The sequence below is a fragment of the Littorina saxatilis genome, linkage group LG4 (assembly GCF_037325665.1).
Source record: "Littorina saxatilis isolate snail1 linkage group LG4, US_GU_Lsax_2.0, whole genome shotgun sequence".
Lineage (NCBI taxonomy): Eukaryota > Metazoa > Mollusca > Gastropoda > Littorinimorpha > Littorinidae > Littorina > Littorina saxatilis.
The window spans coordinates 37,797,187-37,824,765 of record NC_090248.1 but is presented as its reverse complement, the minus strand read 5'-3'; the positions used below and the strand labels follow the sequence as shown (position 1 = coordinate 37,824,765).

Here is a 27,579-nt window from a genome sequence, read left to right as displayed (position 1 = left end):
TCTCTCTCTCTCTCTCTCTCAATCTGAAAATTTCTCTCTCTCTCTCAATCTGATACTTTCCACACATGTGCACCCAGGGCACTTACTGTTCAATCTTACAGCTTCAGGTCAAATGCATTACTGTACAGTAAATAAGAGATCTCAGGAGAGGCATGGGGAGTAATTTTCGAAAATGATCTATTCAAAGACACTTAAAACAAGGTTTGATTGACAACTGCTCTCTCCCTCCCCCCCTTCCCCCCATTCCCACTCTCTATCTCTCTGTCTTCATTAACAAGTAAAGATTTGAGTGTGTTTAGACTATTGTAATTAATGCAATTCACACATCAATGCTTTCATTGCAGGGTGGGAGGAATTACCATGAGGATGGAATGTTCAGAAAGCATTCACAGGGATGTAAACTACAAGGTACAACCCCGACATTCTGGCTGTTGAGGCCAAGTAAGTGTGTGTCACTGTGTGTGTCACTGTGTGTGTGTGTGTGTGTGTGTGTTTGCAGGTAAAATCCTTGTTTAACGCTAAGATGAATGTTCCAGCAGTCATATTATTATATAACAGAAAATCATATTTGAGAGAAGGCAGTGTTATTGTCAGGCCTCAGCATAGGGTCATTGATACATGTAATTCTTGGCTGGTCGGCCATCACATCATTTCGACATGTAGGAGGTCTTCTGACAGAACAATTTGTTGTAGCTGGGACATCTTTACCTATACATATTTTTAGTCAAGGTCCAACTGACATTCTATTGTCTTAGTCTGGGGAACATTTTTGGGAAGGTGTTCTCTGTGTGTGTAGGTGGGGTGGGGGTGGACGGGTGGGTAGGGCTGTTGTCCGTGCCAGGCAGCATTGACATAGAGCATTTCATTCAAACACAGAATGATGCTATCAAAGTTAGCAAATTCACAGAAGTAAATTCAACAATATTGGCATAATGCAAAGACAATTTAAACCTTATTTACCTTCAGTTCTATGTTCAGCAAAGAACACCAACAAAGAAGACATTTATAGTGTTTACACTGAAGTTCTCAAATAACACTGAATTCTTTATGTTTTAAGATTGTTGCATTCTTTGTCTTTGCAGGTGTCATGGCATGTGGAGCAGATCTTCAAAGTCGCCTATTGCAGACATGTCATCGTCTGCACTGGTTGTATCAACAACTTTTTCCATGGCTACTGCTGCAGATTTAAAAAATATATCGTCTGCTGCAAATTCAACAACTTCTGTGTCTGTTGCTGCTGCAAACTTAACAACTTCTGTGTCTGCTCCTGCTTAAAATTCAACAATTCTTGTTGACTGGTGCTGCTGCAAAGTGAATGACTTCTTTGTTTGCTGCTGCAGATTTAACAAGTATATCATCTGCTGCAAATTCAACAACTTTTTTGTCTGCTGCTGCTCCTGCTGCAAACTTAACAACTTCTGTGTCTGCTCCTGCTTAAAATTCAACAATTCTTGTTGTCTGGAGCTGCTGCAAAGTGAATGACTTCTTTGTGTGCTGCTGCAGATTTAACAAATATATCGTCTGCTGTAAATTCAACAACTTCTTTGTCTGCTGCAGATACTACACATTCAACAACTTCTGTGTCTGCTCCTGCTTCAAATTCAACAATTCTTTTTATCTGCTGCTGCAAAGTGAGCGACTTCTTCCTCTGCTGGTGGTGTTGCAAATAACCTCATATTTCCTTGTCTCTTGTGGCATCATTTTGGATGTATAATATATATATATCTGCAAAGAACTTTTTAAACCCAAAAGATGGAATAGAATTGGTAAATTTCTAGGTACAGAACCTAAAAGTGTGGTATATATATGTATATATCCAAACTCACTTCTAGAAACTTTAGAACTGATTCAACTTTTGACATTTTTATCATGGTTTTATTTTTTATTTTTTATATTGTGGAAATATCAAGGAATGATGAATAAATGTTTACAACATATTGTCAAAACATGTTTCCAATGGTTTTATTTATTTTTCTTGTTTTGTTTTATGTTAGCATGTACACTCTTTGGCTCAAAATATGAGACCTGGCCAGTACCATCCTTGCAATGAGACAGAGATAAAAAAAAAATAAAAAAATCAACAGCCTGCATGCTCTCCGGATTAAGTAATACAACAAGATCATATAGCGTTAGCTGCAAAGTTAACCTTCTCACCAAAAACCTTTTTCAAACTTTGATTTGACTTTACATGTTGGTGTTTGCTTGTCTTTTTTTAACATGGTTTTAGCTACATATATAACACTACAACAACAGCAGACAGAAAAGACTATGGGAAATGCATCTTCAAATAAGAAAAAAATTTAAAAAGCAAAATGAAAAATTAAATAAAATTATTTTCCTTATGATTCGTTTGATTATGTTTTTTGGGGGGTTCTTTTTAATGTTTGCACTCAACGTGAAAAATACGTTCAGACAGCCATTGTATTATACTTTTATTTTGGTCAAATTGATATTAGCGGTAAACGTTAAATTAACGTTAATTTAACGTTATATTATGGTTTTATTTTGGTTGAATTAACGTTAAATGTTAACGTTAATTTAACGTTTATCTTGATGAGCAAAGTAACCTAAATCTAACGTTAATTTAAGGTTAGCCATAAAACATGAAATAAACGTTAGCCATAAAACATAAAACTAACGTTAATTTAACGTTACATTATGGTAATTTTTTTTTATTATTTTTTTTTACAAATACATTTTTTTTTGAAACGTTTGTTTTTGATATAATATGTCAATTTTATTTTTTTTTAATTTTTTTTTTTTAATTTTTTTTTTCAAATTTTTTTTTTTGTTGCTTGTTATTGTTAATGTCAATGTTACCACCACAACAATAACAACATTTTTTTAAAAATTTTTTTTTTTTGCTTTTGCTTTGATTTTGAACGGTTATGTGTCAACGTTTATTTAACGTTTTTTTAACGTTTCAGTGCAAACCGTTTTTTTGTGTTTTCGGGCAGACGTTAAATTAACGTTTGAAATTGGTTTGATTTTGAACGGTTATGTGCCAACGTTAATTTAACGTTATTTTAACGTTTCAATGCAAACCGTTTTATATTGGTTTTCAGGCAAACGTTAAATTAACGTTTAAAAATGGTTTGATATTGAACGGTTATGTGTAAACGTTTATTTAACGTTATTTTAACGTTTCAATGCAAACCGTTTTATATTGGTTTTCAGGCAAACGTTAAATTAACGTTTAAAAATGGTTTGATATTGAACGGTTATGTGTAAACGTTTATTTAACGTTATTTTAACGTTTCAATGCAAACCGTTTTATATTGGTTTTCAGGCAAACGTTAAATTAACGTTTAAAAAAGGTTTGCCATGAAAACGGTTTGCTTGCTAACGTTAATTTAACGTTAATTTAACGTTTGCTTTAGAACCGTTTTTCTGCTAACGTTAATTTAACGTTAATTTAACGTTTAATGCTAACCGTAAACCAAAATCTAACCATGCAAACGTTAAATTAACGTTAAATTAACGTTAGCATGCTATCAGGGGTGTGTGTGTGTGAGTGTGTATGTGTGTGTGTGTGTGTACGTACGTGCGCCGTGTGTGTGTGTGTGTGTGTGTGTTTGTGCGTGCGTGCGCTGTGTGTGTGTGCGCGTGTGTGCGCCTGCGTGTGTATGTGTGTGTGTGTGTGTGTATGTGTGTGTGTGTGTGTGTGTGCAGCTACAAGATTTTGCACTTTTAATGGACAGTAATTGTAGAAAGAAAGCAAGAAAGGGCATGAAATACCTTTTCTAAATGGAGCAAGTTAACCATGAAGCATTGAATTTATTCGAGGCCGGTTGCTCAGACCCCCCCCCCCCCCCCACCCACCCACCCACCCCCATGCACACACATACTTTCAGTCACTCTGCAACGTTGAAAAGATTTTTTCGCTTTTCTGAAAAATATTTGTGTCATACATGTTTCAATTTAACGCAACCTTTTTCCTTTGTGAAGGTAGGGTAGCCGAATGTGTTGCTACTTTGGGAATAAACGATAATCCCTGTGAGTAGATTTTCCTGTCAGTTCTGATGAATCGTTTTGCAAAAACACTTTCATAACTGAAAGTAATCCTCTTCTTTTATCAAACATGACAAATAATGTTCTCCGTTTACCCTGCTACATGGGATTTTACAATCAGATAGGTTTTATCCAATTGGCAAGCTCTTAGCGTTTTCCAGATGCACAAATGTGACCCAATTTGTGCTGCTCTAATGGGTTTTTTTGCAATAACAGCTGGATCCCTCTGTCGAAGGATATTACTTTTTAAGGAAGGTTTATGCAGACGAATGTTCTTTTGCCACGAGTAAGGCCACTGCAAGCATATATCTTCCGTCATTTGCCAAGGGTTATGTTTGAAAAAGAATGTAGGCCTGTTGATGGAAAGGCAGCTTCCAGTGAACTCAACAGCCAGTTCTCTCGCCACAACAAACGTGATATTGAAATGAAAGGGAAGGATCTTCCATTTAAAAGCTTGGCTAGTTCGTCAGTATGTGTTGTTGTTGTTGTTGTTGTTGTTTGTTATTTTTGGTATGCTATGTTTGTTTGTTTCTTTGTTTGTTTCTTTGTTTTTAATGCATGCACCACTTTGACAGTTTTTTGGAAGCAAGAACGCAAAGGACCCCCATGCAACTCGAACACTAAATTAGCACGCTTGCTACACGATCTCTGTCTGCAACATTCAATGCTCTCTCTCTCTCTCTCTCTCTCTCTCTCTCTCTCTCTCTCTCTCTCTCTCTCTCTCTCTCTCTCTCTCTCTCTCTCTCTCTCTCTCTCTATCTCTCTCTCTCTCTCTCTCTCTCTCTCTCTATCTCTCCGATATCTTAAACCACCCTAATTTAATCAATACATAAACGTTATTTTATAGCTTCACATGTATATTAGCATGCGTGTATGCAATTTATGCATGGAAAAAGATACGGGATACGATTCTCTTTTTATGATTGTTGTTTTTCTACACTTGACTTGCTATTTGTTTGCTTGCTGTTGTTGTTTTTATTCAGGACCTCATGTTCTTATTGAACGTAACTTTGCACTCATTATTATCATTATTTTTAGTGTTATTATTATCATTATTATTATTTTATTGTTATTGATCTTATTATCATGAAATCATCATCATTGCCTTCATTGCTATTATCATTGTTACTTTTGCTATCTTTATACTTCATAGTTTTTATTTAGTTAATCTATAACTTTTGAATTGCTTTTGAATGTTACTTATTACCATATGTATGTTTCGTCAAATTCGTAGTGTCCATATACTCTTTTCATGTGTTGTTTTGTTCTCGTCTTTGTTTGCAAGGACAGATTGTAAGACTAGGCAATGCCTAAAATCTCCATCCTTCTGTAATAAAGTTTAATCAATCAATCAATCAATCAATCTCTATCTCTCTCTCTATCTCTCTCTCTCTCTTATTTTGATTAACTGCGGTAGTTGTCTTCCCGTCACCCCCATGGAGTAGTGTCCCTTCCGAGTAATGGCTTCCACCGGTGAAAAATACAAATCTTAGCTAGTTTTTTCCACGGCGAGGGTGCATATTTTCACCATTCTGGTAAGTTGGGCTGAACAAATAGACCAGTCATAACATCGCGAGAAACGTACAGACCAAAATAGGAAAAGCGTTCCTTGTTTTTCGAGGCGACATCAAAACGAAACACTCGGTTTTACATTGGAGTTCCGAATCTCAGATCTTACGACGTTTTCTTGCACTAAAGCGTTCCCAGACTAATCTAATCTTAAAACAGTCTATGCAATCAGGAAATACATGCCAGTTTGACACGGCTCTACTTTGTGCAATAGACGAGTTCCAACAGACTTTGTCTCTACTCCAAATGTGTTGATAGAGCCATAAGCAAAGACGACAGATCTATGATGTTTTTGGTGTAATGTTCTCCGCCTATTATTTGTTTATTCGGACCAAGGGGGATCTTGTCAATAAAATTCTGTTGATGGTCGAGCACACGATTTCAAATAAGTCAATTTAGCAATAATCTTTTTATCTTTCCCATGACTATTCAAAACACACAGCTCAAAGTTGCATAGATCTGGATGTACTGTAGAACAAAATGATATTAAAAACTGGTTTTTTTTCTCTCTCTCTCTCTCTTGTTTTTCTGACCTTTTTCCTCCTCCAGGAAATGATTGACTAGTCACTCATGAGGAGAAACATTTAAGCGCAGAACAAAATGACGTTGAAAACTTATTCTCCGTATTCTGCCTTGCTTTTTCCTCCAGGAAATGATTGACCAGTGACCCAAGAGGAGAAGCATAGGGGGTCTTGGAGCGACGATCACGGCATGGGGTGCTTGTTTTCCTACCCTTGTCTCAAAGGCTTGAGAGGCATCAACGTCGAAAGCCGCGGCAAACCTGCTGCCTCACCCGCAGAGAGGGAGCCTTTTGGTGAGTGAAATGCGTTTACAAATACAGTTGAACTTCTCTTAATGCCCCCGTGATTTATAGGCCCACCCCCTTCAAAGACCTTATTTCATCAGATGTTCTATTAATATCACCCCCAGCTATGTAACCGTACCTCCATTTTTAGACTCCTTTTCTTGTTAATACCTGATTTTCTCAACGTCTTGGCGGTGTTAAAAGTGAGGTAATTTTTTTTTTTTTGGAGGGTTAGGGTTAGGGTTAGTGGGGGCAGTGTTAGGGTTAGTGTTAGGGTGGGTTAGTGTTACACTTTTCAGAGAAGAGGAGGATTGATAGTTGTGCCTTTTCTCCCTCAAAAAGGAGATTGAAGCCGTCGATGTTGTCTTGATGGGCAGTACAGGTAGTGGTTTGTCTGAAGGTGGTAGCTTGTACAAAGCGCACTTGTAAGCGTTTGACAGTTTCAGATCATATGCCAATCTACAATCTGTTTATGCTAGATCTAGTTCTATATTTAGACAAAATAGAAGGAATTTACGTTGCAACTAAGTTCAAAATAGCACCACCATACTCTGACAAATACAAATGGTGATGGTTATATTATAGCCATTGATCAGTATATATACCTTTTCTCCGAGTTCAGTTTTGCCTGAGAGGGAGGGAGTGGGAACTCGGTAGAGGGGAGGGGGGGGGGGGCGGTCGGAGAGACGGTCCAAAAAAGGCTGTGTGGGCGCATTGGAAATATTTTGGTGTAGGCAATATAAATAGGGAGAGAGAGCGAGAGAGAGGGGGGAGAGTGAGAGAGAGGGGAAGAGAGAGAAGTAAGAGAGAGAGAGAGAGAGAGAGAGAGAGAGAGAGAGAGAGAGAGAGAGAGAGAGAGAGAGAGAGAGAGGGGGTGGGTGGGTGGGCGGGGGGTAATATCAATAGGAAATCAGAGATTTGATGGACACAGACAGCAGATATGCCTGGAAAAGTAATGCTTCTTACGTCCTTCCAACTCCAAGGATTATGTTCATCGCTAATGACGCAGTCGGGTCCAGGGCTAAGCCTCAATCAGCTCCAGTCCTGCTGTCTTGTAGTCCGCAGGATTTACCACCCTCCACCACTACACTGATCACAAGAAATGTATTACCTGATGGTTAAGAAGCAACAAAGATACAAACATGAAACAGTCTTACAGTCTTGCACTCTACATGAATTACCAACCTCTAAAACTATATTGATAACACGACCACACCCAAATCTACTAGCTGTTGGAAAAGAAGCCATATACCGACAAAAATTGTTTTGCCAGTCATACGGATTTACAGGGACGAATTTCATCACTAAACAGAATCCTGAGGGTTTGAAATCTTCCTCCTTTGCAGGATTTCCTCCAATAAAAGCCCGTTTTCCTTCTCCTAGTCCTGAGTAGTAGTAGTAGTAGTAGTACTATACTACCTAGTCCTGAAATAGTGAGCATGTTGACCAATTTCAGATTGCTATGAAAGTTCGAGACAGTTTTTGTACTGAAACTAGTGCTTCGCGAGTCCCTCGTTTCGAATTTTGATAAATGCAAGATATTTGCAAGGCTTTTTTTTTTTTTTTTTTTTTTTTTCTTTTCTTCTCTCTTTTTTTTTTTGTCTTTCCTTTTTTTCTTTTGGTATTTATTTTCATTTATGTTTTTGTTTGTTTCATCCTCTTTTTGCTTGTTCCGACGCTTGTTCCTTCTCCCAGTATGCTCCCGCGCCGCCCCGTCCCAGCACTTACTGCAACATCCACCCCCGAACTTCGTTCTGCCGCCAGACTTTGTCGAATCCATGAGCCCCCAGTGTTGGTCAGGCATCTGGGCACCCTCACAAATCTTACAGACACTCCAGGGAAGGATGTCAGGCCGCTGCCTTAGGCTACCCTCGGAAGATGACACTGACTGCACTGCTGCTGAGTCACTTCGACGGTGTTCAGTATCGGTCCTGTTCCTGGCCAGGGACACAGGCACCGCTACTTACGACACTGACTGTTGAGTCGCGGCGCCAGACTGAGTGAGCGTCTCCTCAGAGAGCAGAACGCCACTGCGTCCTTCCGTCGACCCCCCTGGAGCATCCCAGGCTGGCAGCAGAATATTCAGGGATGGCTGGAACAGGAACACTGGGACCAAAGTCACCATGAGAGCCCTGGGCAGAAAGGGTCACAAGAATCGAGACACGTTTGTTTATTTTCGCGCTTTTTGAGTCAATCGCATTCGTGAAGTGAATGACACTCGGCTGTGTGATCCCAGCCTTCCCATTGGAACTTTAGCACTTCCACTCTGGGTAGGAGCCGACCGAAGCCCGAAAAACCCACGCACCCCTTATGGGATTCGAACCACGATCTCCCGGCCCGCAGTCCAATGCACTAACCACTGCGCCACGGGGACCAGTCACTTTACAGAAACCATGAAAAGAGCTTTTGCAGCTTGGACTGAACGTACTGCAGCTTGTTTACGCAATTTGGACTGCAAACTTTGATCAGTTTGTCCAAGCACTAGCGGTTCTGATTTCCATGGTTTTTCGCACTGGACCACATACACTATATGCGCGGTGGCTTTCTGTGCATCTGCGTGACATGTGTCAGCTGTTGACAAGGATTCCAGCTGTGTATCAAGCCTTCTATCTGGGTGCATTTGTCGTCAACAAAACCCGGCGGCCATTCTCTTCCATTGCGATTGACCACGCACATGAGCAGTGCTTCTTCTTCTTCTTCTTCTTCTTCTTCTGCGTTCGTGGGCTGAAACTCCCACGTACACTCGACCAAAGAATGCATTATTTTGCAGAAGTTGATGCCAGAATATTTGATGGTGCTTTCATCGTTCAGCTTCTATCTCCAAAGACATGACGCACGTTTCAGGGGTATGCAGATTTCGTCTTTATACCATACGTGCTTTCTCAGCTGGAAAACGTGTCAAGAGTGGATGTTGTCTGGGATATCTACCTTCCTGACAGCTTCAAGTCCTCAACACGGCGGATACGTGGCCATGGGCAGCGACGGAAAGTGACTCCAACTTCCCCAATTCCATCGAACTGGATGAGCTTCCTTCGAAACGATGGCAACAAAGAAGATTTGTTCCAGTTTCTCGCAAGAGAACTGATCCGCCAGAAGGTCACGGACAAAATTGTCATTGCTACATGATATGTGGAGAAACAGTCCTCTGCTCTTCCCCTGATGTTATCCTGTCCACCATTGATAGTTGCAGTCAAGAAGAAGCGGACACTCGCATGTTTCTTTATTCTGCACACTGTATTGCACAAGGACACAGAAGAATCGCGATACGAACTGCAGACACTGACGTTGTTGCCCTTGCCATTTATTTCGCTGAAAAGTGGCATGGTAATGAGCTGTGGGTATCATTTGGTTCGGGGAAGCATTTTTACCACATTGCTGCACACAAGATTGCTGGTAGTCTTCCGCCTGAGAAGGCGAATGCCCTGTCAGTTTTCCACGCATTAACAGGATGTGACACCGTGTCTTTTTTCTTGTCAAAGAGCAAGACAACAGCATGGACAACTTGGGCAGCTTTTCCAGAAGTAACTTCAGCTTTCTTTGAACTTGCTGCAATGAGAAAACCTTCCAGCGATTGCATCAGTAAGATTGAACAGTTTGTTGTCTTGATGTATGAGAAGAACAGCACATCGTCAACAGTCAATGAAGCAAGGCAACGCTTGTTCTCTCAGAAGTGCCGTTCCATTGAGAACATTCCTCCCAACTCCGATGCTCTGCATCAGCATGTTCCCCGCGCTGCCTACCAAGCAGGGTTTGTATGGGAGCAATCTCTGGAAAATGCTCCCTCTCTACCTTCTCCAAAGGACTGGGGTTGGACCAAAGAAGAAAAAGAGGGGTGGAAGCCCTTGTGGACCACTTTGCGCCAGGCTGAAGATTCCTGTTACAAACTGATTCGCTGTGGATGCAAAAAAGGCTGCAAAGCAAGGTACAAATGTGGAGCTGCAGGTCTTCAGTGCACTGCCCTTTGCAACTGTGGCGGGGACAGTGGGGAAGAGTAACAGCTCCAAGCGTCAGCTGTAAGTTCTGTGAGTTGTCAAACATTCCTTTGGTACACTGACGATTTAAATAGTGTTATGTTCAAGTGTTTGTTGGAATACGGTGTGGTTTTTTTTAATCCTTTTTGACACTTACAAAATACATTAATTCATGATTTTGTATATTTTGGATGTTGATCGGGATTAAAAAAAAAAGGTTTTGCATACATGTACTAATAAAAAGAGACTTTTCTGTGTGTGCTTATGGAAATATAATATTTTTTTGCAGGAATAGTTTTCTGTAACACACACAATAGTTTTCTGTAACACACACACACACACACACACACACACACACACACACACACACACACACACACACACACACACACACACACACAGAAAAATGTGTTACATTTGTACTTGTGAAGGACGAAATGAGGGGTTGATATTTTGTTGCAAGAGGCAAACGTCTTTCGCTCCCGGTAGTGATGACCTATATTTCAGCAAAATTAGGTCATATGAGATATATGAACTTGTCAAATATAATCAAAAGGTTACAGACTATTGCAGGAATTTATTTGGTTAACTGTTATAGGTATTACCTCGTGACCAGTAAAAAAAGCATTTATTGATCCCTGTGACTGTGACAGAATGGTTGGAGACTGTCGAGGGCACACCGTGTGACCTACTTTTGAAGGGTCAGTACCCTGTGTTGTCAATGGATACGCTTACCTCTAATGAAATATATTAATCTACATGCTTTTTACTCTTTTGTTTGAAAATGCACGCTTTGAATTAATGTTCAGGCGCCACACAACACTACAATGGGGTTCCGGGCAGCTATGACCTATTTTAATCTAATGTAGGTCATCACACATATCAATCGATCAAGTGTTTTGAAAAGCTTGCAAATTAATACAGGACATTATGTGATCGATTGTTTTAAATTTTATCCCTGTAACAAAAATTCATTTATTGATCTGTATAAATGTTTTCACCGAGTGTCTGGGGACTGTCGAGGGCATACCGTGTGACCTACTTTTGAAGCGTCGGTACCCAGTGTCAGTCAATACAAACGCTTGCCTCTATTAAAAATATTCATCTACATGCTTTTCCACACAGGTGTATAAAAAAGGCATGCTTCGAACTCGATTTGCATTCTAATGGGGGTTTGTGTTGCTCAACATGCTCACTAAAAGCTTGTTTTTCTCCTTCCTAACTGCTAGAAGCCACTTCCCCTTGGATCTCATTTGCCCATAGTTATGCTCAGGATGCAACAGATTTCTTACATTTGGTTCCAAGTATTAACATTATTCCAGCTGGAAAGGGGGGGCGGGGGGGGGGGGGGTTGGGGTTGCATGCGTTGGACCCTCTGCTTTGCTTATACCCCCATTCCACCCAACCGTTCTAGGTCCCGTTCCCGTAACGACCATGGAACGGTGCGGGCACGGGAGGGATCGGGATGGAACCGCAATGGAACGTAAATGATCGTTAACGGAACTGCTTTGAACGGTAGGGACGGTTGTGTTTGGGCTGCATGTTCAACATTTTAGCCGTTCCCCTCCCGATCAGAATGAACGGTAATGGAACCTTAACCCATCGGTAACAGAACCCTTGGATCGTTAAAGGAACTTAAAACAACGGTAACGCAACGGTAGCGCTCTCACACACTGAATTTTCATACCCACATTCCACACATCCGTTCTAGCTTCCACTAAGGTCAGACGCAGCGTTCCATTGTTGTGGCAGCCGTCCTTGGACGGTACGGGAACGGGACCTAGAACGGTTGTGTGGAATGGGGGTATAAGCCAGTGTGATAGTCCTTTTTTTGGCTCACGTAAGTGTAGCCTATGCGATGCTAACTTTTGTCTGTCTGTGCGTGCGTGCGTGCGTGCGTGCGTATGTATATATATATATGTATGTCTGTGGTAGAAACTTTAACATTTGAAGACGTCACAACATTTGAAGACGTCACATTATGACGTAAGAGGGTTAGACGTCACGCGAAGGAATTACTGAAAGTCTCGGTCATTGTTATTTTGCCGAGCGGGCCGAGACTAGTTTTTTCTTCGAAATCGGCCATTCAGATCTAGATCTAGTGTCTCGCTTTCTTGCACAGTGTCACATATGCCGCTTACTGTGTGTGTGTGTGCGTGTGTGTGTATGTGTGACGAAGTGATTGAGTTTGTGTTACTGTTTGTCGATTTCTTACGTGAGCCTTGAAGGCTTCGCCTCTTGTTTTAATTTTATTTTTTATCTAGTTCGATTTCAAGCCTTAGTCCTTTGAGTGGCAAGGCAAGGCAAGGCAACATTAATATGAGTTTGAAAAAACGATTCAATAAAATCAACAAGAACAAGAGGCGAAGCCTTCAAGGCTCACGTAAGAAATCGACAAACATTAACACACACACACACACACACACACACACACACACACACACACACACACACACACACACACACACACAGAGAAAGAGCATAGGTGAAACTGTGCAAGAAAGCGAGACACTAGATCTAGATCTGTCTGTCTGCATGTAGCCTACTTACAGGGACACGACTGCCAACTAGTCTCGGCCCGCTCAAAATAATAATGACCGAGACTTTCAGTACTTCCTTCGCGTGACGTCTAACCCTCTTACGTCATAATGTGACGTCAATGTAATGTGACGTCTTCAAATGTTAGAGTTTCTACCACAGACATACACACGCACGCACGCACGCACATACGCACATACGCACGCACAGACAGACAAAGTTACGATCGCATAGGCTACACTTACGTGAGCCAAAAACGAAATGTAATAATAGGACACAACACTTCATGGTTAATAATCATAAATAGGTCAAAGTGGATTAATAACTAATTGATTATATCACAGATGTGTTCACAGGACAGGTTTTTTTCTTCAATAAAAGTCGTGAGAAAATAATCAAAATTCAATCATGATATACTTAAATAAGATATGCCAAATGAAATAAGTTTCGCATTTTTGTCAACTCATGCATTGGCGGAGAAAACAAAAGGAGATGCAATAGATTTCGTCTCGCTCTGAAGCAAGCGGGAGAGTGTCTGAGCCTTCCCAGGTCCTCGCATAGCAGCTCTCGAGAAGAAGGGGATTATTTCGGAACGTTGATGGATAGAGTATCCACCATGTCAGATTTCATAATTTCTTTGAAAATCAAATCTTTGTTTTGTCCGTGACAAAGGAATAATGGAGTATTCGCTTTGAGCCGTTTGGATGAAATACGGCCGTACGTATGTTGAAGAGGGGACATGTTTACGGCTTTTAGTTGCGAACGGCTGTTAATGCCGCATAAGACATTGTTTGAGACTTGCAAATATTTGTTTATCAGTACCACTTTTTTCACAGAGAGGTTGAAGTTTTAAGTTTGTCTGCTGAAAACAGCCTGGCGTCGATGCTGATCTTCAAAATCGGTCGTCCAAAATACAGCGTCTGAATCCGTTTAAATTTGATGGCGAAGGCATTTTAGAACTAACTACTTGTGAGTGTGTGTGTGTGTGTGTGTGTGTGTGTGTGTGTGAGTGTGCGTGTGTGTGTGTGTGTACGTGCGTGCGTGCGTGCAAGCGTGTGAGCTGTGCGTGCGTGCGTCCGTCCGTGTGGACGTGCGTATGTGTGTGTGTGTGTGTGTGTGTGTGTGTGTGTGTGTGTGTGTGTGTGTTTTGTGCATGTTTTTTTTTCTCTGAAACTACAGCTGGATACGTCATTACATTTAGTCAAGTTTTGACTAAATGTTTTAACATAGAGGGGGGAATCGAGACGAGGGTCGTGGTGTATGTGTGTGTGTGTGTGTGTGTGTGTGTGTGTGTGTGTGTGTGTGTGTGTGTGTGTCTGTCTGTCTGTGTGTGTGTGTGTAGAGCGATTCAGACTAAACTACTGGGCCGATCTTTATGAAATTTGACATGAGAGTTCCTGGGTATGATATCCCCGGACGTTTTTTTCATTTTTCCGATAAATACCTTTGATGACGTCATATCCGGCTTTTTGTAAAAGTTGAGGCGGCACTGTCACACCCTCATTTTTCAATTAAATTGATTGAAATTTTGGCAAAGCAATCTTCGACGAAGGCCGGGGTTTGGTATTGCATTTCAGCTTGGTGGCTTAAAGCCATATGTACTCGATGACTATACACGCTAATTGCTTTACCAACAGCTGGAGACAGACTAAATTAAGTTCCCTGCAAAATATTGTGGTCTAGGACCCCTTAAATGTTGAGATATGTGAATTTTCATTTTGATCTGGATCGTCCTATTTATAGATTTGGCAACACATGTAACGTTGATGCAAGGGAGAGAACACCGCGGCTTTGTTGACATCCTCACTTTTTCAGAGGCAAGAACAAGCTGTAATGCATGCATTATGGTCCGCGCATGGTGACGTATCGTCATTATATGGTCTTATGGTGCGTTTGACATCGATTGTGGGCAAACTACACTTTGTAAACACGGGAGTGCGTTAGTATGCCTTTAAAAACTAATGAGTGAGTTTGGTCATTAAAAATCGGAAACTTGTAATTAAAATTATTTTTTATTAAACGATCCAAAAACAATTTCATCTTATTCTTCGTCATTTTCTGATTCCAAAAACATATACATATGTTATATTTGGATTAAAAACAAGCTCTGAAAATTAAAAATATAAAAATTATGATCAAAATTAAATTTCCGAAATCGTTTTAAAAACTATTTCATCTTATTCCTTGTCGGTTCCTGATTCCAAAAACATATAGATATGATATGTTTGGATTAAAAACACGCTCAGAAAGTTAAAACGAAGAGAGGTACAGTAAAGCGTGCTATGAAGCACAGCGCAATCGCTACCGCGCCAAACAGGCTCGTCACTTTCACTGCCTTTTGCACTAGCGGCGGACTACGTTCAGTTTCATTCTGTGAGTTCCACAGCTTGACTAAATGTAGTAATTTCGCCTTACGCGACTTGTTTTGTGTTTGTGGTGTTTTTGGCTCACGTAAGTGTAGCCTATGCGATCGTAACTTTGTCTGTCTGTGCGTGTGTGCGTGTGTGCGTGTGTATGTCTGTGGTAGAAACTTTAACATTTGAAGACGTCACATTATGGCGTAAGAGGGTTAGACGTCACGCGAAGGAATTACTGAAAGTCTCGGTCATTGTTATTTTGAGCGGGCCGAGACTAGTTGGCAGTCGTGTCCCTGTAAGTTACAGGCTACATGCAGACAGACAGATCTAGACTGGTCTAGTGTCTCGCTTTCTTGCACAGTGTCACCTATGCTTACTGTGTGTGTGTGTGTGTGTGTGTGTGTGTGTGTGTGTGTGTGTGTGTGTGTGTGTGTGTGTATGTGTGACGGAGTGATTGAGTTTGTGTTACTGTTTGTCGATTTCTTACGTGAGCCTTGAAGGCTTCGCCTCTTGTTGTTGTTGTTGGAGGGGATGTTTTTTGGGCGACATCACAGGAGCTTGTATCAAATCGCCGGTCGATCATTATCTACAGTCCACTACTACGACATACTACTACTATATACTGTAGTATATAGTAGTAGTATGTCGTAGTAGTGGACTGTAGATAATGATCGACCGGCGATTTGATACAAGCTCCTGTGGGCGACATCATGCAATAAGACGGATTTGCCTTCAGCACTATAACAAAATAAACAAGTCGCGTAAGGCGAAATTACTACATTTAGTCAAGCTGTTAAAATCACTGAATAAAACTGAACGCACTGCATTTTGTTTTTAACCGAGACAATACAGCTTCGTCAATCCACCCGGCAACACGAAGTGAAATTGACGAGGCAGAATAGCGCAATAGCGCACTGCGGTAAGCAGGAAAGCGCGCTTTTCTGTATTTTTTTTTTAACTTTCTGAGTTTGTTTTGAATAAAAGATATTATATCTATATGTTTTTGGAATCAGGAAATGATAACGAATAAGATGAACTTATTTTTGGATCGATTTCTTACATTTTAATCGTAGCACTAGTTAACCTATTTTCGTTAATTGTGATCACATTTTAAGAGTAAATATAACATATGTATATATTTTTAGATTCAGAATTTGATGAAAAATACGATGCAATCAATTTTGAATCTGTTTGCGACAATTTTATTTTAATGACAACTTTAATGAGCCAACTCATTGATTAATGTTTAAACCTTCACGCTGAAATGCAATACCAAAGTTCGGGCTTCGTCGAAGATTACTTGACCAAAATTTCAACCAATTTGGTTCAAAACTGAGGGCGTGACAGTGCCACCTCAAGTCTCACTAAATGCCGGATATGACGTCATCGAAGACATTTATCGGGAAAAAGAAAAAATAGACGGGGGATATCATACCCAGGAACTCTCATGTAAAGTTTCATGAAGATCGGTTCAGAAGTTTTCTCGGAACTGATCTACACACACACACACCACGACCCTCGTCTCGATTCCCCCTCTATGTTAAAAGATTTAGTCAAAACTAAAGAGAGAGAGAGAGAGAGAGAGAGAGAGAGAGAGAGAGAGAGAGAGAGAGAGAGAGAGAGAGAGAGAGAGAGAGAGAGAGAGAGTACTTGGCACAACCTTGTCAGATAACAAAAGTCAGTCGAGCCTCCAAAGTTGATGTGGTTCGCCAGTCTACTAGCAGGGCTTTTCCCACTGACACCGTAACACTGGACAGGTTAACGACTCTGGAATGCAAGTCGCGCTGTCCAGCAAGCCGTACTGTATATATACAATGGAACCCCCCCTTTAAGACCCCCCCAATTTAAGACTCCCTCCCTTTTAAGACCCTGTTTGCTCAGACTTTCTGTTCATAACTCCTTTCATCATGTACACTAAGCCCCTCTCCACACTGATTCAAAACCATTCTGTTCTAAATCAGTCTTTTGCTGATGACACCCAGCTGTATAAACCCAGTCCCCCTGCAGAGACACATTCCGCCATCCAGACCATTCAGACATGCATCACTGATGTTAAATCTTGGATGGTCGATAACAAACTTAAGCTGAATGATGATAAGACTGAAGTCTTACTGTGCAAAAAGAAGAACACTACATTTCCCTCTCCCCAACCTGTTTCTGTTCAAATAGGCAACACCGACATTCTTTTCTCACCATCAGCTAGAAACCTTGGATTCACCCTTTCATCTGACATGACCCTTAACAAACATATATCTTTAGTCTGTAGAGCAGCTTATTTAGTCTGTAGAGCAGCTTATTTTGAGCTTCGTAAGATCAGCACCATTCGCCACACACTCTCCTCTCAAACAACTAACACTCTTGTCTGTGCCTTTGTTCTTTCTAAACTTGATTACTGCAACTCTCTTCTCTCTGGCTGTCCTCCTGCATAAACTACAAAAAGTCCAAAACTCGGCAGCACGCCTCATTCTGAAAGCACGAAAACGAGATCACGCAAAACCACTTCTTCACACACTGCACTGGTTACCTATTGAAGCCCGCATTGACTACAAACTGTCCACCCTCTGCTTTAACTTCTTTTCTGGCTCGTCTCCTGCTTACTTCTCTGAACTCCTCACCGCCTATTCTCCAGCAAGACAACTCCGTGCCTCTTCTGACTGTCGCATCCTCACCATTCCACACACCAAAACCAAAACATACGGACAACGCACTTTTACTTTCTGCGCACCCACACAATGGAATTCTCTCCCCTTTCACATCCGCCACTCTCAGTTACCCCAAGCATTCAAACGAGCACTTAAAACGCACCTCTTCAAGAAATACAACCCCTGATTTTGTTTTCTCAGTCCATCAGTAGGCTACATGTAGTGTATTTGTTGTTTTAGTGATAATGTGATAATGTATATAAACATCTAGGGCTGTTTTCAGTATTGTTGATAACATGTTTTGTTTGATTAAGGGTATATAGCTCAGTTGGTAGCGCGCTGGATTTGTATTCAGTTGGCCGCTGTCAGCGTGAGTTCGATCCCAGGTTCGGCGGAAATTTATTTCACAGAGTCAACTTTGTGTGCAGACTCTCTTCGGTGTCCGAACCTCCCCCCGTGTACACTACATTGGGTGTGCACGTTAAAGATCCCACGATTGACAAAAGGGTCTTTCCTGGCAAAATTGCTTAGGCACAGTTAATAATTGTCTACCTATACCCGTGTGACTTGGAATAATAGGCCGTGAAAGGTAAATATGCGCCGAAATGGCTGCAATCTACTGGCCGTATACAATTTCATCTCACACGGCATCACTGCAGAGCGCCTAGAACTGTACCCACGGAATATGCGCGATATAAGACTCATTGATTGATTGATATTCAGCTGGTATTTCCTTGTTTTCACTAACTATTTTATTCATGTTTTTATTACTTAGTTAGTGGAAGAATCTTTTGTAATGTATGTTTGATGGTGTATGCTTTTAATTAAGCGTTGCTGACTATGAATGGAGATGTAAATGATTGTATAACTGTGTTTTAATTTTAAATGTGTCAAGCGCAAAGAGCATAATTGTAAAGTTATGATGTTGCGCTATATAAATGCTCATTTATTATTATTATTTTTATAACCTCTGTTAATTTACCCCTATTTAAAGACTCCCTCATTGTTAAGACCTTTATAGGGGGGTTCCACTGTATAGTCTTCGGCGGCCGAGATTCTTATCTCTCCCAAATGCTTGAGAGAACAACCACACTGGTATATGACGTGCAGAGTACTTACTACGAGCGAGAAATTTGTTGACGGGGCTCTTTTGACGTTTATCTTTTGGTGATGATTTTCTAAAATAAAATATGTGTTTGTAAGCCCACAACTTTGGAATGTAGTTTTGTGGTCAGAGTGCAAGTTTACACGAGTTATAAAACTGACTTGATTTCGTGATAGGCCACATTCGTAGCCTAGAATATCTTTGACCCATTTAAAAGTCGAGTGTACTGTACAAGCAAGCACAGGTGCACGGAAAAGATCCTGTTACCCTTGTTCGATTTCGGTGGGTTATAGAAACACGACAATACCGGCCCAGCATCAAAGAGTGTATGCATGCTCCCCCTGAAAGCGGCGTATGGCTGCCTGAATGGCGAGGTAAAAACGGCCATACACGTAAAAACCCACTCGGGCAAATTCATGAGTGAACGTGTGAGTTTCAGCCCATGAACGAAGAAGAATAATAAAAATAAACAGTGATTTAACGTGTCCGACATCTCCGCCCTGATTCTAAAGTAATAATAAATTATTGGGGACGTTTACGAGCAAATGTAGTATCTAGCAAATTGTAACCTTACTAAACAGGCGATTAATTTTAGACCGACGATCGGGCCACCGTCAAACTTTGACAAAGGACTTTAGTTATGTTCTGACAAAGGTCATAGCTGGGCGGAGATTGAGAATCATTTGAACATCTGCCTTTTTTTGACAAGATTCTGTACACATGAAAACGTCTTCAGAGATTACGTCGCAGGAGAAAATACATCCAAGGAAAACATATTGATGAAAATCATGTATGCCACCAGAAGCATAATATGGATCTTGTACGCTCGCTTTTGACCACTCATTCGAGGGATGCGTACATTTCTCGTCTTCAAAGCTGTAGATCTACAGCGTGGGGGGAAAACAATGTTCAAAAACAAAACCTTTCCAATTTGCTCCCAAATGTTTACGTTATCTTAATCTTTAATTTGTTTTGTAATTGTGTGTGCTCATTTGTGCAAGGGAAATGGGCTTGAAGATATGGCATATATTTATATGTAAGATGGATTTTAAGTTCTGACAATTCGTTCATCACTAGTCAGCGGAATGAAAGTGTCAGAATCTTCTTTGCTAACCAAATCGGTGATATGCACACACCGCACATGTGCATGTAAGCTTACATGCAGGATTTTTGACAGAGGAAGTTTGTCTTACGGGAAGACTATTGAAAGCTTTGATGGCGAATTATGAGTTGTTGGGCGTGTCTCAAAGCAGGCTCGATCAAGATCATTGACATGATTGTGCAGCAAACCTGGACAGGATTAGACATTGTCTGTCAATATCAGTCATTGTACAAATCTTCCAACATAATGAAAACGGGTGACTTGTAGGGATCACCAAGCGAACATGATTTCTCTAAAAGTTCTTGCTTAGGCCAAAAAAAAAAAAATAGGTGTGGTTACGGTAACCCGACCTACCCTATTTTTAGGGGCCGACCCTATAACTTTTTATTACATTTGTCAAAAAAAAACCCACACAAAACAAGAAAACGAGTGCAGAAAACGCAATGAAAGCGAAAGCGCCCGAGTCGCACACTTATTTCCCGGTCAAGTAGGTTTAATTTGTACACATTAGAAAAAAAAGTTAAAAAAAAAAAAAGTGATTGCCTACCTTCCTACCCTATTGTTTTTGGCTATGTTACCGTAACCACACCTATTTATTTTTTTTTTTTTTTTGCCTTATAATGCGTAGTGTTTCCCGGAATACGTTTTTCCTGTGTTGCACACGACCGTCGCAAGGGCTTCGCGGAGCTAGGCAAGTGCAGATGTGTCAGACTGTCGGAAATGACGTCTTGATAAAATTGTCGTCATGCCGGATGGCTTTTCGGTAAACATGGTTCTTATTTTGTTTTCGACGTAATGATTGTCCAGTCTATTAGTTATGTGATATTAGACAGTTCCAGCCGAGTGATGAAACACCACGGCAACTGTTGGTATGTTTGAGCCGTAACAGATTTCTTGGGGACTCCAAACTATGCCAAAACCAAAGGGTAACCCTCCCTTCAGTCAAGACAGCATCTATCAAAAAGTCTTTGGCACTAGCGTCGACGGTAAGCGTCTTCGGAATCTACCTTTGTTTGTTGGTGTTTTGTGGAGAACGCGTCTTGAAAACCTTCTCAGGGTCGATGGGCTTTGTTAGGAAACGCTGCCGTTGCTGAACTTTGGTTCAGTTTTGTGTGTTGCTTCAGTGTTGTGTATTTGTACTTTGTGGGAAAGTACCGATATTATATTTTGTAAACACAATGCCACTCGGTGCACGTTTTCAACGGAATCTAGTTTGGGGGTCGGTGAAATCTATTGAATTTCACTACCATCAATTTCCTTCACTCAGTTGCAAGAAACGGACATTCTTTTCTCCCTAAAATAAGTGTACCTTTTTGACTCGCTGAGTAATCGGCGAGTCTTAGTAATGAGCAGTGTCCGTCTGTGTGGACGGCCGGCCGTGGTATTAAAACTTAACGTTGAGGTTATCTCGGATGTTTTGAAAGCTAGACTGAGCTTTGAAACTTTGAATACCTTTAGGGTTTGATTATCTCCCGACAAAATGATGATTCCAGTTTGGTTGACGCTCGGCAAATGTTGGGGTCACAGCGGGGTCGTGTTCAATCAATAAAAACTTAACTTTGAAGTTATCTCGGAAGCTTTTAAAGGCACAGTAAGCCTCCTGTAAACCATCACAGAGCTCCCCGAGCGTCTACATACAGTACAAGCATACTTCCATTTAAACGCTCACCGAACGGGAACATCCTGGCTGCTTTCTGTCGAGCGTGAGAAATTTTCAAAGAAATTATTTTCGTGGACTTGGCCCTTTACAACAATGGCGCCTCGTTTTGGTGCTGGACGGCTGTTATGAATATCCCGAAAACAAGAGTCACGCCCGGACAGTAAGCCTCCCGTAAACCATCACAGATACTGTCAGGCTTTTACACACAGTACAAACACCCTTCCATTTGAACGCTCACCAAACGGGAACATCCTAGGTGCCCTACGTAAAGAGCGAGCAATTTTTAAAGAATTAATTTTGCAGATTGTCTCGAACACTTTTTGGACCCATCCTGAACTCAGGTCAAAAATGAGTTACTTCCCTTAAACTGGCGATAGCCGTGGATCGATGATTATCAGAATGTTTTTGGACCGTGGTGCGTTTTTCAATCAATCAATCAATCAATCAATGACGCTTATATCGCGCATATTCCGTGGGTACAGTTCTAGGCGCTCTGCAGTGATGCCGTGTGAGATGAAATTTTATACGGCCAGTAGATTGCAGCCATTTCGGCGCATATTTACCTTTCACGGCCTATTATTCCAAGTCACACGGGTATAAGGTAGACAATTATTAACTGTGCCTAAGCAATTTTGCCAGGAAAGACCCTTTTGTCAATCGTGGGATCTTTAACGTGCACACCCAATGTAGTGTACACGGGGGGAGGGTTCGGACACCGAAGAGAGTCTGCACACAAAGTTGACTCTGAAATAAATTTCCGCCGAACCTGGGATCGAACTCACGCTGACAGCGGCCAACTGAATACAAATCCAGCGCGCTACCAACTGAGCTATATCCCCGCCCCGTTTTTGCGCTAGACCTAACTTTTAAAATCTAAATAATAAATTGACAGCTTGTTACACAAACATTCTTTAATCATAAAAGAATTCTTTTTTCATCAAGACAAGATCAGTGCAATTCGAAGTTGTGAAAGTTTGAAAAAAGAAAAGCCCGGAAGCAGGGTCACGCAAGGGTCGTAGCAGACGACGGTTTATGCGGCATATCGCCGTTCCTCTCAACAGTCAAAAGCCATCGCTAGAGTTCTTGTGAACCACAGCCGTTTGTTTCGTGCATAAAAACGTGCTATTGTAGATAAGCTCACATCGAGTCGCATTCAAATTACAAACTGACGACTACATTGTGAAAAAGGGAAACTGGATCACACGGGTTCACGATGGCTCAGGGGTAAGATAAACCACGCAAAAATAAATTCTTTGAAAATTGTTCGCTCTTTACGGAGGGCACCTAGGATGTTCTCAATCGGTGAGTGTTTAAATGAAAGGGTGTTTGTACTGTGTGTAAAAGCCTGACCGTATCTGTGATGGTTTACGGGAGGCTTACTGTGCCTTTAATCTGAAGCTAGACTTTTGAAATTGTGCACACTGCTAGGGTTTGCTGGTCTTCCGAGTTGACCACAGTTTGGTTGCCCCTTGTTAAATGTTGGGGTTACACTAGCGGGGTCGTCTTCGATTAATAAAATGTTAACGTTGACAGGGGCGGATCAGTTCATTTTAAGGGGGGGGGGGTTTCCAAAAGTATATTGTGAAGATATGGGTGTAAAGGCGCGAAGCGCCGAGCTGACGGCGCGAAGCGCCTACCTTGCTAGGGGGGTCCGGGGGCATTTTGAAACATTTTTGAAAAAAAGGATGCAAAATGGTGCAATCTGGTGCATTCTGAGGATGATCATTACCAGTTTCAGGCAGCAGATTTTGTCACTGATTAATACCCCAAAAATTGAAACTCAATGTAAAATAAAGAAATGCATACCTCATTCAATATTTTAATTTTTTAGCCGGGGGGGCGGGGTTTCCGGAAAGCCCAAAATCCCCCCCCCCCCCCCCCCCCTCGTTCGCCCCTGATTGACATTATCTCAGGTGTTTTCGAAGTTAGTGCTTTGAAACTTTGCACACTTCAAGAGTTTGATGATCTGCCGATATGACCCTAGTTTGGTTGACCCTCGTCAAATATTAAGGTTACAGCCTGATCATGTTCACAAAACCTTTAAGTTGAGGTTTTCTGAGATTTTTTTTGGAGCAAGAGCTGAAATTTACACAATTGTAGGAGGTGATAATCAGCACACATGACCGGCAACATTTTGTTAAAGTTCAGCGTCATAGCATGAAAATGTTTGCTGGAGAAGATTTCCACCGAGCTATCAAGAAAATACGTCTTGAGCTCATTAAGCTATGATGTCATTGTTTGATTTGGTCAAAGCTTAGTGTCTGAGATCTTGGCTTAGCTAGAGTATTGGTGATGACATCATGACAGAAATGAGGTCACGCAAGTGTCTGAATACACAACTGAATTTCGGTCAGCCAAAACTCAAATGATTTGGTCACAGTCAAGAAAATGAGTAATTTTGTGGTTATTGTAAAAAAAAATATCCCCCCAAACGTTTTTAATAACTTGATGAGAAACCGCTGTAACAACTGAGACCGGCTTCGATTAGTTATGCCGCGAAGGCTTGCCGGTGTGACGTTTTCATCTTTCGCCGTGTTGATATTTTGCCGCTCTCGGCCTCGTTGATCTAGTATAAACTCTACACTGAACCAAAAAAACACCCTTCGACAGTTCTGATGATGAGCGACCTTGTGTACCTTACATTCATTGGGCCATATTTGTCCAACCAATTTGTTTTATTTAACTTAGAAATTTGATTCATCCTAAAATGTTTTCAAAGTCCTTCTTACTCAAGGGACGTAACCACTCAGTACACGGCGTTTTTCAGTCCGTCGAAGAATTCGATTTTGGGGGTGAAATCTATTAAATCTTACCACCAATTGGCTTCACATGCAAGAAACTGACATGCTTTTTGTCTATAAATAATTTCACTTCTTTATTTTACCAGGAAACAACATTTCAGTCTTGAGTATAATGTCGAGGGGGAAATATGTACACAGGCGAAAGATGAAATCGTGACACCGGCGACTGGACGTAAAGCGCTTGACATTTCAGTGCACCCTCACAAACTAGTGACCTCGGTGCTGACACCAGCCGCTATACTGTCTGCTACAAAATAACACATTTTGCTACCGTTTCCCGAACATTAAACAACCGCCTGCACGATTTCGGCCTATAGGCGGCGTTTGTGAGACGAGGATGAGTCTATCTTGCTGTGATAGAGCAATTATTTCCCGCGCCAGATGTGCGATCCACTGTACCACCCACTGCACGCGGTTCGTATGCATAGTGATTCGCTTTCACTGCAGCAGCAGACGACATTTTCCACTCGCGGAAGCGGAGTCGTTCACCGAAGTTCTGTCTGTACGAACCACAGCAGTGTTATATATGCGGGGGAAATACTTCAATTGTGGTTTTATGTTTCATGAAATTAGAACCTCTTTTGCAAATAAAATTTGGTTCCAGTTCATTTATGAAGTTTGAACAGCCTGCCGTCTCGGAGTGGTTGACGCTACCGGCGTCCTACTTGCAGTTTTGCCGATCTTCCGCTGGCAAAATGTAGTACTGAGCAAGCGTTCATGTAGCGTGATCGCAGGTACACAATAGAAATGGTGGAGATAGCAAAAGAGTTGTTTCATCCAATTGCAAACAACAAAAATATCAAAACTGCTCGTGAAGAAATATTCCTTCTCGCGCGTATGAATACAGAAACTTGTGTGACGTCAAAAATAGCTCCACTGCATGTCATGATTTACCATCTCTGCGGGCATGTAGCACATTTTGTGGAAATACTGGTGTTGTCTGGTGAACAGTGATGTGAACAAGTGCTTTAAAGTCAACCTTCTGTTTATTATCAAGTTGTGGTGAATTTCACCAATTGTGTATTCATGATGAGTTTTGAGATACCTCCCGGACTTACGGACCTACTGCAGGAATTTACTGTGGCGGTTCTGCGGGAGAGGCCTTCAAACCTTGTGACCTTTGCTGCAAATTATTTCAACAAACTAAACGACATAAACACTGATGGAACAAATGAATTCAACAAAGGGGGGGGAGTACGATTCATCGAAAATGCTTCTCCTGAGAGGATTGAAAATAGCGATGAACCAATGCAAACAGAATCTGAAGACGAAGCCTTTGGTAAGCATGAACTTATGAAGAGAGCAGTACCTGTGAATTAACGTACTCCGCACAGATCTGTGTGTCTGTGGGCTAATAAGCAGTTCTTTTTGAAAACTGTGTTGTGCCTACAGTCAAGACGAGATTGGTTCAGAAAGTGTGGAGAGAATTTGAGTGTGCTGCACAGAATAAATAGTTTTCATGCAGTTACTGAGTTCGAAATACTTTTTTTCTGTTTTCAATATCATATATGTTTTCTCAGAGTTCCATAAGTCTTTAACCCCTTCACTGCCACAGTATAACAGCATTTTGGTATTGCTGTGTGCCAGGGCAAAATTTTGCTTTCTTTGGTAGGTTCACTAATCTGTTCACTGCTCGATCATTTAGTGAGATATCTCTTAGATCTTTGGCATGTGTTTTGCTTATACCCTTGGCTATTATAGGATGACATGATCATTGGACTTTGTTTGTGATTGTTATAGTAAAAATTGATATAATGACCATTTTTGTCAAAAATTACAGTTTCCGGACTTACACACACACACATTGCAGCATGTAAAACCACACAAAACACTGCTAAAACTGGTGTCAAACATCAGGTACTCACATTACAGCCCATAAAAGTATTCTTCTGTGTGGTAATCCATAAATCACTTCTTGTAGAGCTTCCAGAACACTGTATCGCTTGAAAACAGGTCTACGAGTTGAGGTCCGACTTTCGGCCGCCATTTTGAATGCTATAGATCGGTTCTACATTTCTAAGGCCAAAAAAAATAATAGGTGTGGTTACGGTAACATAGCCAAAAAAAATAGGGTAGGAAGGTAGGCAATCACTTTTTTTTTTGTTTTAACTTTTTTTTCTAATGTGTACAAATTAAACCTACTTGACAGGGAAATAAGTGTGCGACTCGGGCGCTTTCGCTTTCATTGCGTTTTCTGCACTCGTTTACTTGGGGGTTTTTTGGTATTTTTTTGACAAATGTAATAAAAAGTTATAGGGTCGGCCCCAAAAAATAGGGTAGGTCGGGTTACCGTAACCACACCTATTTTTTTTTTAGGCCTAACAGTTTTCAACACGTGGTAGTAACTTATCCGAACGGTCTATGGGAAAGCACTGTGTTTATAACCCCTACACGTGCTTGGACAGTGGTTACCTCCCATTTAGTTTTCAGAAATGTCCTGAAATGTTGTTGACACAAATCCCACGTACGAGATACGGTTATGGGCGTACGACAAACCGAAAATGACCACGTATTACATACGGGGTGGGCAGTGAAGGGGTTAAAGGTGGTCGTCTACATTTTTGCTTTTTTTCAATAATCTTATGGTTAGATTTCACTAAAAAGTTATGTCACTGATGATGAATGAACCATGGGGAAAAAAGTTATAGAAAAAAAAAATATATATATGTAAAAAAAGATTTTATTTTGGGGAAGCGTGACTCACGCTTCCAATATTTTGTTTTCTGTTTACTGACAACATGTGCCTTGCCTAAAAATACTGACCAATCAAATTCATGTCACTATGCTGACATAGCCACGCCCAAACAAGTGCAGCAACAGTTTGACACTGGAGGGCTGTCCACGCTTTTTTTTAAACGCACGAAATGCACGGGATTTGAGAGGAGTTTTGCGCTTGGCATTTTTCAAATAAGGATATCCTACTAGTATGAGTACTACGCTGGTATACTACAATGAATTTTCAAACGGCTACACTGGCTTCGTCTTTCCTGATCGAAAGGGGGTGTATTGTTGATATTT

General features: G+C 41.0%; 1 protein-coding gene across 3 annotated transcripts in view; it reads left to right on the top strand.

The window, feature by feature from the left end:
* The first annotated feature begins 5,453 nt into the window (after positions 1-5,453).
* Positions 5,454-27,579, top strand: part of LOC138964675 (cAMP-dependent protein kinase type II regulatory subunit-like) — an 81,220-nt gene continuing 59,094 nt past the window's right edge. Inside the window, exons 1-2 of one of the 3 annotated variants that reach the window (XM_070336698.1) lie at positions 5,454-5,546; positions 6,230-6,394. In XM_070336698.1, coding sequence (XP_070192799.1) covers positions 6,292-6,394 — 103 coding nt within the window. In that variant the 5' untranslated portion in view covers positions 5,454-5,546; positions 6,230-6,291. Of the gene's footprint in view, positions 5,547-6,229; positions 6,395-20,795; positions 21,087-25,087; positions 25,841-27,579 lie in introns of those variants that run through there. The other 2 variants (XM_070336699.1, XM_070336697.1) reach the window with 2 other exon arrangements.